Source organism: Pectinophora gossypiella, chromosome Z (genome assembly GCF_024362695.1).
Source record: "Pectinophora gossypiella chromosome Z, ilPecGoss1.1, whole genome shotgun sequence".
In the NCBI taxonomy this organism is placed as follows: domain Eukaryota; kingdom Metazoa; phylum Arthropoda; class Insecta; order Lepidoptera; family Gelechiidae; genus Pectinophora; species Pectinophora gossypiella.
The window spans coordinates 2,102,239-2,116,619 of NC_065433.1; the positions used below are offsets into that span (position 1 = coordinate 2,102,239).

The following is a 14,381-nucleotide window of genomic DNA, read 5'->3' on the forward strand; positions in this document are numbered from 1 at the left end:
CAAACACCAAATTTATTTTTTCGTGAAAAGTAATATAAATTAATATATATCAAAATATTTCAGAAAATACGATCTTAGATATCAATAACGTGTCGTGTATAATGATACATACAAGTTCGATTCCATGCGCCACCAGTGTGTATCCTAGGGTGACCTCCGCATAAACCTGTCTATGGGAAGACATTTTGTCTAGAACCACAGCAAACCATATCTGATCCGCATTGCGAATGGGTATAGGTTAAGTTAGTACTTCAGACCAAACCGTGTTTTTTCTCTTTCTGCTATAACCACCTTGTAGTACTTAATTACAGTACCTCAATAAGTTGTGGGTCCTGATCATGGCGTCGTTATCACATGGCAGGGTTAGTCAAGAGGTATTTGAGATTTGTCATAACTGTCGTTAGTCTCCTTCCCTTAGCTCGAAGCATAGCTGTTTTACATAGTTTTCTTGATTACATGCAGGTTAAGCGGTGGCAGATTGAACGCTGCCTTCATTGCTAAGGAGGTTGTAGACGTGAAATAATGGCTCCAAATATTATCGAGCTCCAATTAATATGCAAGCCATTCAATACACGCTGGTTAGATCTTTTATGCAAGCGCCGGTAGTGGTATTTTTGAACCTACACAGCCGTAGATAACAGCTCGGCATCGGCAGCATCGGGATCTGCCACATCTTCTCAAGAGAAGATTACCAGTTTCTCAAACACGTTGAATGGTGTAAATTTGTCGAGCTTCCTCATTTTTATAAAGGGAATAACTGCTCTGAACTCTTGAGCACCACAAGTAATATTTGTTTTCTGTATTTTGATTACATAAGAGAGAATTACGCACAGGACTGTGAAAAATGGAAAGAGGAAGGGGAGGCCTTTGCCCAGCAGTGGGATCTTGTAGGATAGATTAGATTAGAATAAATAATTGGCAACACTACGGGCACAACCCCTTAATTAAACCAGGTCACAAAGTTTATAAAAATCCCAGGAGGTATTTGAGCTTCTGAAAGGAGTTAGTTGGCTTACATAGTCAATAAAAGCACGCATAATGGACCACTTGTGTTTATGCGGAAAACTGAGCCCATTAAAATAACATTACATATGGGACATTCGAGTATTCATTGAGTCAAGTCAGGGGCCTATGGCGGCTCAGTTATAACCCTGACACCAGGGTTGATGGGGTTGGTAATTCACCTCACAATCCACACGATAGAAAAAGAAGAAGATGGGACATTTGCCCATACATGTTGTGCCGACCCCACCTAGAGTGAGATAAGGGCAGGAGGATGATGATTATATAGTGGGAAGTTTGCCCACTTCACAATAGTGGTCCATACGCGAGGATACGCTGAAAGTCCCCCACGTGTGCTTACGTGTAGAGTTTTGCGGAAACGAGCTCATTTAGCTTAACCATAACAGACCATGGTCCATGGTGGTCATGGTCATGGTCTGAGGATAGCCCTGTGTAACCTATAGGTTTGGAGGTGAACCAATGATCTTCATTTTCACTACCTATTCTCATCGTCAACATTGATTCGACTCCGTTTATCATTCTGTCAATGTTGCGGGCTACCATTAGACCGGGAATTTTGATAATTCGAAATATCGAATTTTACTTTACTTTAGGGGATTTTGATTGTGGAATGAGTTGTGATCTTTTAAATAGTTTCAGCAAGAAAGAAGTAACACTTACCGGTTTGTGTGATTTTGGTTTAAAAGTACGTAGGTACATCACCTTTATCTCCAGGCCATACTGCCAGGCTAGCCCGAAACATTCCTAATGACTAGTCTTAATATGATTCCTCTTACCTTCATTTTTTAGGGGTGGAAATATTATCATAATTGAATTTGTAAGATTTTGACTGCAAAAATGAACCAAAAGTGGTTTTGATTAGGGGCGTAGTGTAGTGGACAAAATGTGTTTGTAGTGGGCAGCAGTGGTGGTTTTGACCGGTTATTTATGAGTTTTGAGAGTAAAATCATAACAAAAATATCTTATTATCGTCACCTTACACTATATATACGTGTACCATCTTTATATGTATTTATTATTAGAAATTCGTAAAAACATGTATCATTTTACACAATAAAACCGAAAAAATAAGTCATGTTAAACCACTTGACACAAATTCGTTATAGTTTATCGTTTGTGTCAATTGATATAAGTTACGTTTCTTTACTTTTTAAAGAAAATAAATAGAATTTTGCCTTTCTACAACATTATGAAATAAACTTTCTTCCAAGACATTTTGTTTTTTGTAGAATAAGACTGTAAAATTAATAATTGAAATATGATATATCAACGATGACTTTTTTATAGTTATGTGTGTAAAAAGGTATAAGTAGACTTGTATCAATTTACACAATATAAAAGTTGGTGTCAACTGATACATGTAATTTATTTTGATCCTCTACCATTTCTGTTTAGGTTCTAAATATAACTAAATATTAGAAAAGAAACCTTCCATCATCACCTATCGACACATCTAACTTCTGTTCCATTATTCCTTATAAGTCGCGAGCTAGAATATTTTTAACTTTAAACTCGATTTTCTCAAAACTTGAATTTTGGACTTGTATTACTTTTCACCGACGGTACAGTATTGTGCTTTGATTCCGGTCCGGTTAATTTTACGACATATTGAATTAAGAAGGTCCTGTGTGGTTCTATTATTACCTGTGTGATCCTACAATAGGCTTGTTTCGAACTAGTAAAATCAGTTACTTTTACTAAACGTCAAAACACGAAATTACTCTGGAATTTGTTTGACAATGCACACTGTGACGTCATAGAAAAACGTGATAAAATGTCGGAGTCATTATTACGTTTTTGATGATTAAAATTCGAAAATAAATTAAATACTTAGAAAAAAAGAAAATGTTTTCCGTTATTTAGTAATCAAAATGTCATAATTTATTTTGAACCTAGTACAAGCGCCAATTGACAAGTACCTAGCAACCGGGTCAAAATCCAGGGCGAAAAAACGAAACGAGCATTAAGTCATTTTCGAACCGGATATTTCCAGAATATTCGATAGAAATTACGATTATTTATTCTAAATTATTAAGAAAAAATATTAGAATTATAGAGAAAGAAATTATTTATATTACATTAAAAGAAGTTATTTATTACTTACTTGCTTTCTTTCTATAACTATTGAGCCACCATACCATACCATAGGCGCGTGATATGGCTCAGCGTAACGACTTACCCATATTATAATGTTTTCATGACTTACTGTTGAATAAAATCACATCTCACATTCAGTACAAAGAAGTGGGGGAGTTTATGTGTGTGCGTGTGACCTTGCGAACCCTGACCCACTAACCGTCATAGCGTCAATCGATACACACGTGGTCGCGGAAGCTTCACTTTTTACGAAAAAAAAAGATAACAAAGAAATAGAAGGGTCTGTTCCGCGGATGGCTATTCTTCATCTACCCTGGTGTCAGGGTTACTATGGAGCCAACGCACTTACTTAAGTTAATAGTACCCGGGACCCACTGCTTAACGTACCCTCTGAAGGACGGATCATCATATTTTCGGGAAAACGGGTGATCAGTCGCAATGCCCTAACCAAGCTAGGGACCATAAAGTGATTTACCTATATCAGGAAAAAAGAAAAGAAAGGAAGACTGTAATTGTCCCGTCTGTTCAGAAAAGTTTTGATGGCTTACTGTAGATTTGCCTCGGATGGCATTCACTACTTGGCTGGCCAAATAGGGAGCGCTGAGGGCTCTCACTTAGTACAAAATTTAAGGGTAGTTGGGCGCGAACTTCGGCTCAGAGCGTCATCTGACAATACTGGAACGCCTAGAACCTTCTAGTAGTTATGTGCTCCTTGTACTCATGCGGCATACCAGCGGCAATTTCACCCGTCACCCCTTGCAATAATGCTTTTAGTACACAATAGTAAAATGTTCAAATTAATTAATTTAAAAAGTAAGTAAACAGAAAAGGCGGGAACGGAAGTGAGAATTACGCGGCGAGAAAAACAAATGAAGAACGGGGTTGGATTGGTTCCCCGACTTTTCTAGGAGACGTTGGTTGTGGAAAAAATTACGATGGAAAATAAATAGTCAGCACCCCAACCAGGTATCAATTCTATGACAAGCCGCCATTGCTAGCCCTTTGATGACGTAAGTGTTAACCATTAAATTGATATCTCCAACATTCCAGGGACGGTTTTATTATTGAAAATTAAATGAATTAGTGACTAATGTAAGTACTATTATTTGTCACACATATAAAACACATTAAAACTAAGTATACGTAATTTTTTTACTAAAAGTTCAAAATTTCCTTATAAAGTAAACTAAAAACATTATGCTCTTATATTTCCTAATTGGGTACTCCGAGGTACATCCACATATGGCAAGATGAACTAAGCGCCAACACCTCGCATCCATTTCAGTACAAGTTTCAAATAATTTGTATTGACGAAATGGAAATTATGCCAGTTATTGGCCATGCTACGATTTTTTTATGTATTTTATCTCGAAATGGTTTTGAGCTGCTGGATTTAATGATAATCTGTATTTTTAGTAATGTACCTTATGAAAATATAGGTAGGGACCAAAGCCGGTCCGCAGAGGTCCCCGTTGCTCTATGGTTGAGTAGGGACCGACAATGGCTCTTGTAACATTTAATTGCAATAAATAAAACTTATTTTATAAAAAAGAAACCTATTAAACCAAAAGAAATCAAAACAAATTCGTAAATTAGAAATATCTTTCTTTTATTAAACTAACTAACTACTAACTAGTCCGAAGCACTTCAAGTTGCGGATACAACTACAGAATAGATATAATCTTGTCGACAGAGTACTAGGAAAGCATAAATCACAGGATACTGAAATTCAACAACTAGACGAACACAGTACGAGTACAACGTAATTTCAGCTAATGCCCGAACACTAGTCCTTGCAAATGTCGATTTCATTGATAAGAACTGTGTTGTATTGGGGTAGTCAGAGATACATCCATCGCAAGATGAACTAAGTACCCACACCTCACTATTGTCCTACTAATCGCCGCAATGCTGGGCAAAGGCTTTCCCCTGCTTTTCTATCCTTTGCTTTCCTAAGGAGATTATCTATTTGAAATACATAGTCATGGGAACAAGTGAAGTAAGATGATCCGTGCTTCGGAAGGCACGCCGTTGGTCCCGGTCACTACTTACTGATGTAAGTATATAGTCGTTACATGGCCCATGTCAGGGGCCTTTGGCGGCTCAATAATAACCCTGACACCAGGGTTGATGAGGCTGGTATACCTCCTTACAACCTACACGATAAGAAGATTACACTAAAGCATTAGGCTTTTAGTGTCTATAAACTTTTACGGATTTTTCAGTCACCATTGAAGTGCAGTTGCATGTCAACCTTCTCCCGTTTATAATTGCCTGGGAACCCGTATCCAAGCAAAATGCACTGCTAGGATACCGGACGCATACCTGAAACTATAGGTACTATAATTATATGCCTAGGTGTCTTGGTAGATGAATATGATGTATATTCGTTTCTCTTTCCAATGCATTGGCCCCAGTGGTGCCTGAGGTCTCCTTGCATTTATAACTGCCTGGCAGCCCTTACTTTGCTGCTAGCATGCCGGATGCACCAAAAAACTTACTGCAAAATGAATATGATATATATCTCTGTCTCTCTTTCTCCTGCATTGTTTTACATGGAGACATCTGATGAAATCTCCTTGCTTTCATAACTGCCCGGCCATTCATAACCAAGCACAGTCCGTTACTATGAGGAAAACCGACCTTATCAATTTTGTGTTTGCTGTGTCGGATGCATCATGTCGAAAATGTGCAACATGAATATGCAATATCTCTCTGTCACTCTTTCTCCTATAACAGCGCTGCACTGGTGGAGGCTCTTTGCAGTTATAACTGCCTAGGTGGTCGTTTCCAAGCGACGTTCGTTGCTAGGATACCTAATGCATCCGGAACACTCCAGCAGGGTGAATACGCAATATCTTTTTTCTCCTTTCCTTCTGTGCCCTGAGTGGCTGTGTGGTGATGTGGACTCCTAGCATTTATAACTACCTGGCTGATCGTATCTAGGGAACGTTCGTTGCTAGGATGTCAAATGCATCAGAATATGCAATATCTCTCTGTCACTCTTCTATAACAGCGCTCCACTGGCGATGACTCCCTGCAGTTCTAACTGCCTGGGTGGTCGTTTCCAAGCGACGTTCGTTGCTAGGATACCTAATGCATCCTGAACACTCCAGTAGGATGAATACGCAATATCTCCTTTCTCCTTCTTTTCTGTGGCCATATGGTGATGTGGACTCTTAGCATTTATAACTACCTGGCGGATCGTATCTAAGGAACGTTCGTTGCGAATCAATGCGTCGGGTGCTTATAGGTTTTTGGTGTAAACCTACTGGTAATTTTTAAAGTAACATTGAACTATTTGTTTAATTTATTTTTTATAAAAGGTACACCAACAGCTTATATAATTAAAAATTAAATAAAATAAAAGTTACATCAGACAATCTTAAACGTAGGTGCACACAACAATTGCAGTGTAAGACAACGTAATCGTTTAAGTAGATAAATTTATTATAGAAATATAATTATACAGATAATCTTAAACTTGAAAATTATGCTGCAGGACATAAATATTTATAAATTTTATCTTCATACTGCCCAAGAACCCAAACCCCCACCCACCTGCATTCGACCTAAATTACGGCGGAAGGCAAGAGGGAAACCACTGCCCTATTTTTCCCTAAAAATGTAGCATGGAAAATGCTGCACCGACAAGAGCGTGGCTCTTAAATTGGTGATGATGGTTTCCATGTTAGCTATTATTTTTATGTACCGTCTAGCCGCTTTTCTTATTTTATTTTTTTTCTCCTACCCTTTTAGTGATGACAAACATCTATTGGCGGGAACTTGTTATTAGCATCGTCTCATGCATATTTAGTTCATTTAATGTATAATTAGTCTATAAGTTCTCCAAATAATATAAAATAAATAATAAATAAATATGAGAGTTGAAAACTAAGCCTGGGTCAGATATTGCGGCACTTAGTTCATTATGAGTCACGCAGATGTACTCAACGCTGTATAACTACCGACATTGGTTCTGTTAGCACGGGGACGAAATGTTTTGCTGATGGACTTTCTAGGTAATGTTCTGGGCACTGCCCATCTAAGACGAGAGAGAAGTGGTTCACATCTAAACTGCAGATTGTCTTTACGTAAGCGACTTGCTCTAGACAGAGGTAAGTCCGTCACAACGTGATAGGTGGTGAGCCGCAAAGCCAGAAATCAGAAACATTTATTCAACGCAATTATCATGGATAAACTTGTTGAAGGTCAATGTAACATTTTTGAATTTACGTCATTTAGCAAGGTGTTATGGCTGAGGACAAGAAATGACAAGAAACTGCAAGAGAAACACATCCTTTAAATCAATGAGGGTATACATTACACGTTATTTAATAACTACACACCATGATAAACACTTGTCATAAAAAAATATTATATGCCACATATGGTCCGGGAAGGGTATAGCATTTTATTCTACCTACTTTATTTTTAAATACTTAACCTTAATTGTATTTATAAGTAATATACGCCAAATAGTAATATATTGATATCAAGTGGATTTCTTTTCCTTAGTCATAACATATTTCGAAATGAAGTAGATTCAAATTTATCCTTGATAGCTAATTAATTAATTCTGATTTAATCAAGTAAGTTTTTTGGGGTTTTATATGCACTGGCCATGCTACGGCATTTGCAAAATAAATAATCGTAGTATGAACAGGACGACCTCCTTGCATGTATGTATTCCTGCGAACCGTTACGGCGTAGCCTTCGCTATGTTGCCAGTTGATGCGTTGCACCCCGTTGCTAGGGAGGATCCGATGCAGGGATGCTGCGAAAATACATCCTTCTCGCTCTTGCACGTTGTACAGTCCGTCCAGTGGATAAGGTAGAAATATTTGCACAGAATCAATGCAACCTCTTGGATGTTATGCGTTCCTTGATAACGGTACCTATTGAAAGAGCGGTCATTGGTACTAAATGCGTTTGGGTACGACTAGGCCGCGTACAGGGAAACGCGGGGAGGTGCGCGGGGAGGTGATGCGTTTTCTTCGTTCATCAAGCGGCGCCGGCGCGTCAAGTGGCGCGTCAAGCAGCGCGCAGAATTTAGTGACATAGCAGTTCAAGATACGAGGTCTAAGATAAATAATGAAATTCTGATTACTAAATAAACACAGATCTAAAACTAACGAAAAACGTTTTCCTTTTTCTAATTAACTTATTTATTAATTTCAATCAAAAACGTTATTATAAGTCCGAAAAATTTCTTACGTCATAACGTTACAGAGTGCTTTTTCATACAAATTCCATAGTAATTTTGTTTTTTGACGTTTAGTAAAAAGTAACTGATTTGACTAGTAGGAAACTACCTTATTCAAATAGACGCCTGCAAAAATGCTTCTCCATGAACGCTCTGTACAATGTTATATGTTTGTATTCCGGCAGCCCGCGCCTCGCGCCGTCCGGGCGCCCCTAATCTCGGCCTTAGTTACGACTCATAAGCGCAACACGGATCTCTGTTGCTCTATGTATATGTGGGGAAATCAAAGAGATATTGCTTGAAAAAAAAATACAACTTCTTTTCTTTTGAATAATAATAAACAACCATGGCATTTCTCTGGTAGAAAATCCGAATGACATTCGCCGACAGTGTTGCCAAAAAACAAACTACTATACTAGAGTAACGACCTAATGTTACAAAAAATACTTTTATTTAACTTATTATCCCACATATATACTAAGTATATAAACATTTATACTTGAATTCACAAACACACGTTCTGGCTTGGCAAGAGTCACACGGGTTCGAATACCTTGTGAGTCTTAGGAGCATTTTCTTCTACCATCTAGATTTTGGAAGTACGAAAGTGTAGGTACTTTCTAGCAAACCATGCCGAAACTCGCATTAATCATTGAATCACGGATATATTTATTGTATAAAATTTTCATCTGTAACCAGCCACAGAGCACACGGACCTCTAAGGGCTAGATCATTTTTTTGACGTGACTTATTGTAGATTTGCCGCAGGTGGCATTAACTACTTGGCTATGAATTTTGTTAAAGATAGACAAGAATCCGCACCCGAAAGAATTGCGCGTTTTTGCTAGAGTTCGCGTCACGAAAGATGTCCCGCGGCCACAGCGCTAGTGTCGCGCTATCTACATAATATTGTCAATTAGTTCCATTTAAATCCGTGATATTTCTTTCATGGAGCGTACTCTACTTAGTACGCAATTTGCAGCTAGGCCGTGTGGTTGTCGTCTCCTTGGTGTGAGATCTTTCGCCGCCCGCGAATACGGGCAATCCGGTGGTGCCGCCTGCGAGTCAGCCCACCAGGTTTGCAGCTAGGTTTGCAGTTACGACAGTCTATGCGCCACGCCGCTTCCATGGAGATCCCGTTGCTAGGATACCAGATGCGTCCGAAACAAAATTCCGTGACGTAATCCCAGCTGCAATTGTATGACGTCGTGGAATGTACTTTTCGCATATGGTTTCCTGGTAGCCTGTAACCAACAGGCGTTCGTTGCTAGGATACGTTATCAATTAAGCGAAAAGCGCGCCGGTACGGACATGCAGAAAATGATGAAATAAATAAATAAATGAATGAAAGTTAGAAGTATTCGAGGAAGTCGAGTCGATGTCCTAACCAAACTAGGGGTCACAAAGTAATGTCCCCACCGGGATTCGAACTCGGGACCTCCGGATCGTGAGACTATCTCAACCACTGGACCACGGAGGTCGTTGCTTCTCTTGTCTGTGTATTTGTTTTGCCCGGAAGGGCGTACGAAGGTGCAAAAGTCCAATCAGTTTCTTGCAAAGTAATAAATTAACTGGTTGCACTTAAGTCCTCCTGGTTACATGTCGTTTCTGTAATACACCAAAAACACGTACAAAAACATAATACATTTTATAATTATGATTTACAAAGAAGTCGCTGGGCTGAGTGCCTGCACTTTTGGTCTTTGATTGTACATTGACCAAATTGCAGATGTCGTTAGGTTCAGTAAGATCTATTCTGAACCGGCGTGCGTGTATGAAACGATTGATGAATGAGGACGCAAGAGAAGTAATCAGGATCGAAGCAAATTGAATTCCATAGCCTGCTTATCCCGGTGGGAAATAGGCGAGAATGTATGTATGTATACCCTATCTGTCTGATTTGAGCAATAAATGATTTGATTGAAGAAAAAGAACTCACAGATCAGTTGTAGCATCGGTGGGCGGCGGAACTTTTGGTGCATCCAGGAGCACAGAAACTGTAGGATGTTAACGATTTCAAAATAAACACGTAGTACCCACCTCACTGTTCATTCAAAATGCTACGACCCCTAGTGTTAGAGCGAAACAGAGCATATCCGTTTTACTCAATTCAATTCATATAATTTTAGTTCGACACTGCTCACACACATTCGCAGATACACACACCATTAAATAATGTTTTATGTTTGATACATCCTAGGCATAGCGTCGCCTCATAGCGACAAAAAACCTAAGCGCTTTTTTAAAAAAACATATTATTCTGATGTGGTTTTGTTCAAGAAAACCTCGATTTCTTTCAAATAATTTCACTCCTGGTAAAAACCGAGACTACAAATTTTTACTAACTCAGTTTGTCTATTGCGAGGTGACGGCCTCTGCGGTCCAGTTGTTGAGCAATGGGCTCGCGATCCGGAGGTCCCAGGTTCGAATCCCGGTGGGGACATATGACAAAAATCACTTTGTGATCCCTAGTTTGGTTAGGACATTACAGGATCACCTGATTGTCCTAAAGTAAGACGATCCGTGCTTCGGGAGACACGTGAAGCCGTTGATCCCGGTTACTACTTACGTAAATACGTAGTCGTTACGTGAGTCATGTGAGGGGCCTTTGGCGGCTGAATAGTAACCTTGACACCAGGATTGATGAGGTTAGTAATCCACCTCACAATCCACACGATAGAAGAGTATTGCGTGGTTATGTGATTTTTATAAAAGGTGCTTACGTGTTTTTCACTATAAGGTGTCGATATTGCGATTTAAGCCGCTGTAGAGCTGAGACGTGCATTTTTCTTAAATAATTCTGTCTAGAAGACAGAATGAATGAGTGAATGAATGAAGAATATGGGTATATTCTTAATTCGATTGATGATGGCAACATATGAACATACCCCCTACGCGATAAGGAATGACACTTATATTATTCAGAATCAGAATCAGAATCAGAATCATTTATTCAACGTAATTATCATGGATAAACTTGTTGAAGGTCAATGTAACATTTTTGAATTTACGTCATTTCGCAAGGTGTTATGGCTGAGGAGAAGAAATGACAAGAAACTGCAACAGCAACACAACTTTTAAATCAATGAGGGTACATTACAAGTTATTTAATAACTAGAGGAACACATTCAATACCAGACATTTTTATCATTTAGGTAATCATTAATCTTATAATAGGCTTTTTTACATAAAGTAAGCTTCACGTGAGCTTTAAATTTGTTCTCTGACTTTAAAATATTATCTGGTATTTTATTGTAAAAACGTATACATAACCCCAAAAAAGATGAATTTAATTTACTTAATTTAGAATTTTGAACAACAATTTTATTTTTATTCCTTGTATTGTAAGTATGCCTTTCACAGTTTCTCGGAAGGAGAGATACATTTTTACGCACATACATAATGTTTTCATAAATATATTGACTTGCGACCGTCAGTATATTTATTTCTTTAAACAGCTCCCTTAAAGAGTCCCGACAACGCAGATTATAAATAGCGCGAACTGCCCTTTTTTGAATAATGAAAATAGTTTCTAGATCAGCGGCTCGACCCCACAATAAAATACCGTAAGACATTATGCTGTGGAAGTAGCTGAAGTAGACAAGTCTAGCAGTGGGTACATCTGTGAGTTGTCGGATTCTTCTGACGGCATATGCTGCTGAACTTAGCTTGCCCGCTAGTGATACAATATGTGGGCCCCATTGAAGTTTTGAATCTACAGTAATTCCTAAGAAAACGGTGTGTTCAACAAAATCTAGTTTCTCGTCGTTAATTTTAATGTTATTATTTACTTTCTTTACGTTTGGTAGAACAAATTTAATACACTTCGTTTTCTTAGCATTTAGAACTAGGTTATTTACTATAAACCAGCTTAGAACCTGCGACACAGCGCTGTTTGCTTCGTCAAGTTCCTCTAACTTTCTATCGATTTTAAATATAAGAGAAGTATTCTTGTGAGATTCTTGTGTACACATAAATTATGTCTGGACGTGCGCGGGGTCCGAGCGAGGTAAGCGGGCATAGAGCTGGCCCGTCGGCGACTGCTTCAGTCTTTCCTTTTGCCGAAAAAAGAATATTTTCTTACAACCTGTAGGACTGTAGGAGTTACATGATTTGCATGAATAGAGTGAACACGTGTTGGAGCAACCCTGGGAGCCCGGGGAACAGCAATACTAGGAGTATATATTTAATCAAGTCTAGTAGAGCATTCACATTAGGCGAGTGAAATTCATTGCAGCGGAAATGCGTAATTAGTGAAATTTCCTCGGCGCAATTCTGTCAAAATTGACAAAAAAATGTCAAAATTTATTTACACCATAAACAAAGCAGTTACTTTTTACAAGTACGGTCACGAGCATTAATATGTACTCGTATACACTTTGGTACCATGTCACATTAACTTTTTTGACAAATCGAACTGTAAATCTCACTAAATGTCAAATATGTTAGTGCGACAGAGTCCTAAAGTGGGTGCATTATATTGCTCATGACTGTACATTACAAAAACAAATCTTACAGCTAAAATATTTTTTACAAATAATAGAAAATAAAACAGCACAATAAAAAATAATAAAGGAAACAATATAAAAAATCTATTCAAACAACCTCCCTCTCAGTGACCCCTGTACAAAAGTGCCCACAATGCTGGCCGCATTGCCTCGCTGGACGGTCAGTGAGATTCTTTGAATTAGTACTAAAGAGCTATAATATTCTTTATGGCGTAAACTTACTTGCACAAATTCTAGAAGAAAAGACTCTGTGTTGCATTTGGATGACATTGTCAGGAGCGCGCTGGTGTTCACCATGGTATGAGGAAACCAGCCGGGTCTGCATGAGCAATTAACGATAAGAATGCTATCTACTCAATATAATTCGCGCCGCGCGCGGCGCGGTTACCGTGCAGGGCCTACAGGTATGCTCAATCCTATGACAAGCCGCCATTGCTAGCCCTTTGATGACGTAAGTGTTACCATTAAATCGATATCTCCAACATTCCAAGGACGTAAATTTTAATATTACAAATTAACTGAATTACAGACTAAAGTATTTACTTACTATTACTTGTCAGATATATAAAAATCATTAAAACTGTAAGTAAATCTTTTGCTAAAAGTTCAAAATTTCCTTGCAAAATAAATTAAAAACGTTGATCGTGGGTAATTTATTTTTTCTGAAATGGCAACACAGGGTGGGATGACGTCAGCTGGGCTAACCTAACCTCACCTTGAAATGTTAGCTGTCACTTTTGAGCATATCTGGTTTTCTTATACCACCTCCACCATCACCGTGTGCACCATCTCTATACATTCTTTATTTATAACAGCTGACAAAAATTACATATCCGTAGGATGCGGTGATAATTCCTATTATGGCCACGTGCCTAAAGCTCCTTCGCGCTTTATAATGTACCTCATTGATGTATAACATGTTACTATAGTAACGTGTGCTTGTCTCCAGGACATCTGCATATCAGCTATGAAGGAGAAGGACATCGAGGCGAAGCTGCGGCAGGTGACGAACGAGTGGTCGGTGCACGAGCTGACCTTCCAGACGTTCAACAACCGCGGGGAGCTGCTCCTGCGAGGAGACACCACGGCCGAGACCATCGGCCAGCTCGAGGACAGCCTCATGATCCTCGGCTCTCTACTCTCCAACCGGTCAGACTTTTTAAACAATAATACTATACAGCTTGTTAGTGGCATCGTAACGAATACTGGAGGAGATGATTCAGATCATGATTCTGAGTTTATATCAAGTGGAATTTTCCGTCGCAAAATTCATGTAACTTATTGTGATTTTAAATTATTTTCAATTCTATACTTTTGCAACAGAAAATTCCACTTGATATTAATTCAGAATAATGAGGTGAATCATTTCCCTCAGTATTTGTTACAAGGTCACTTACACCCGTACAAGTACATACAAGTAGCCATACAAGTAGATAGGGTGTTGGTGACATCGTAACAAATACTGAGGGCGATGATTCAGACCGTGATTCTGAGTTGATATCAAGTGGAATTTTCTGTGGGAAAATTCATGAATATTTTAGTGGTTT

At 38.7% G+C, this 14,381-nt stretch overlaps 1 protein-coding gene across 1 annotated transcript in view; it reads left to right on the forward strand.

The window, feature by feature from the left end:
- LOC126380200 (dynein axonemal heavy chain 5) overlaps positions 1–14,381 on the forward strand; it is a 203,116-nt gene that overhangs the window by 120,464 nt on the left and 68,271 nt on the right. Inside the window, exon 27 of the mRNA XM_050029458.1 lies at positions 13,784–13,983. Within this exon, the coding sequence (XP_049885415.1) occupies positions 13,784–13,983 (200 nt within the window). The remainder of the gene's footprint in view (positions 1–13,783; positions 13,984–14,381) is intronic.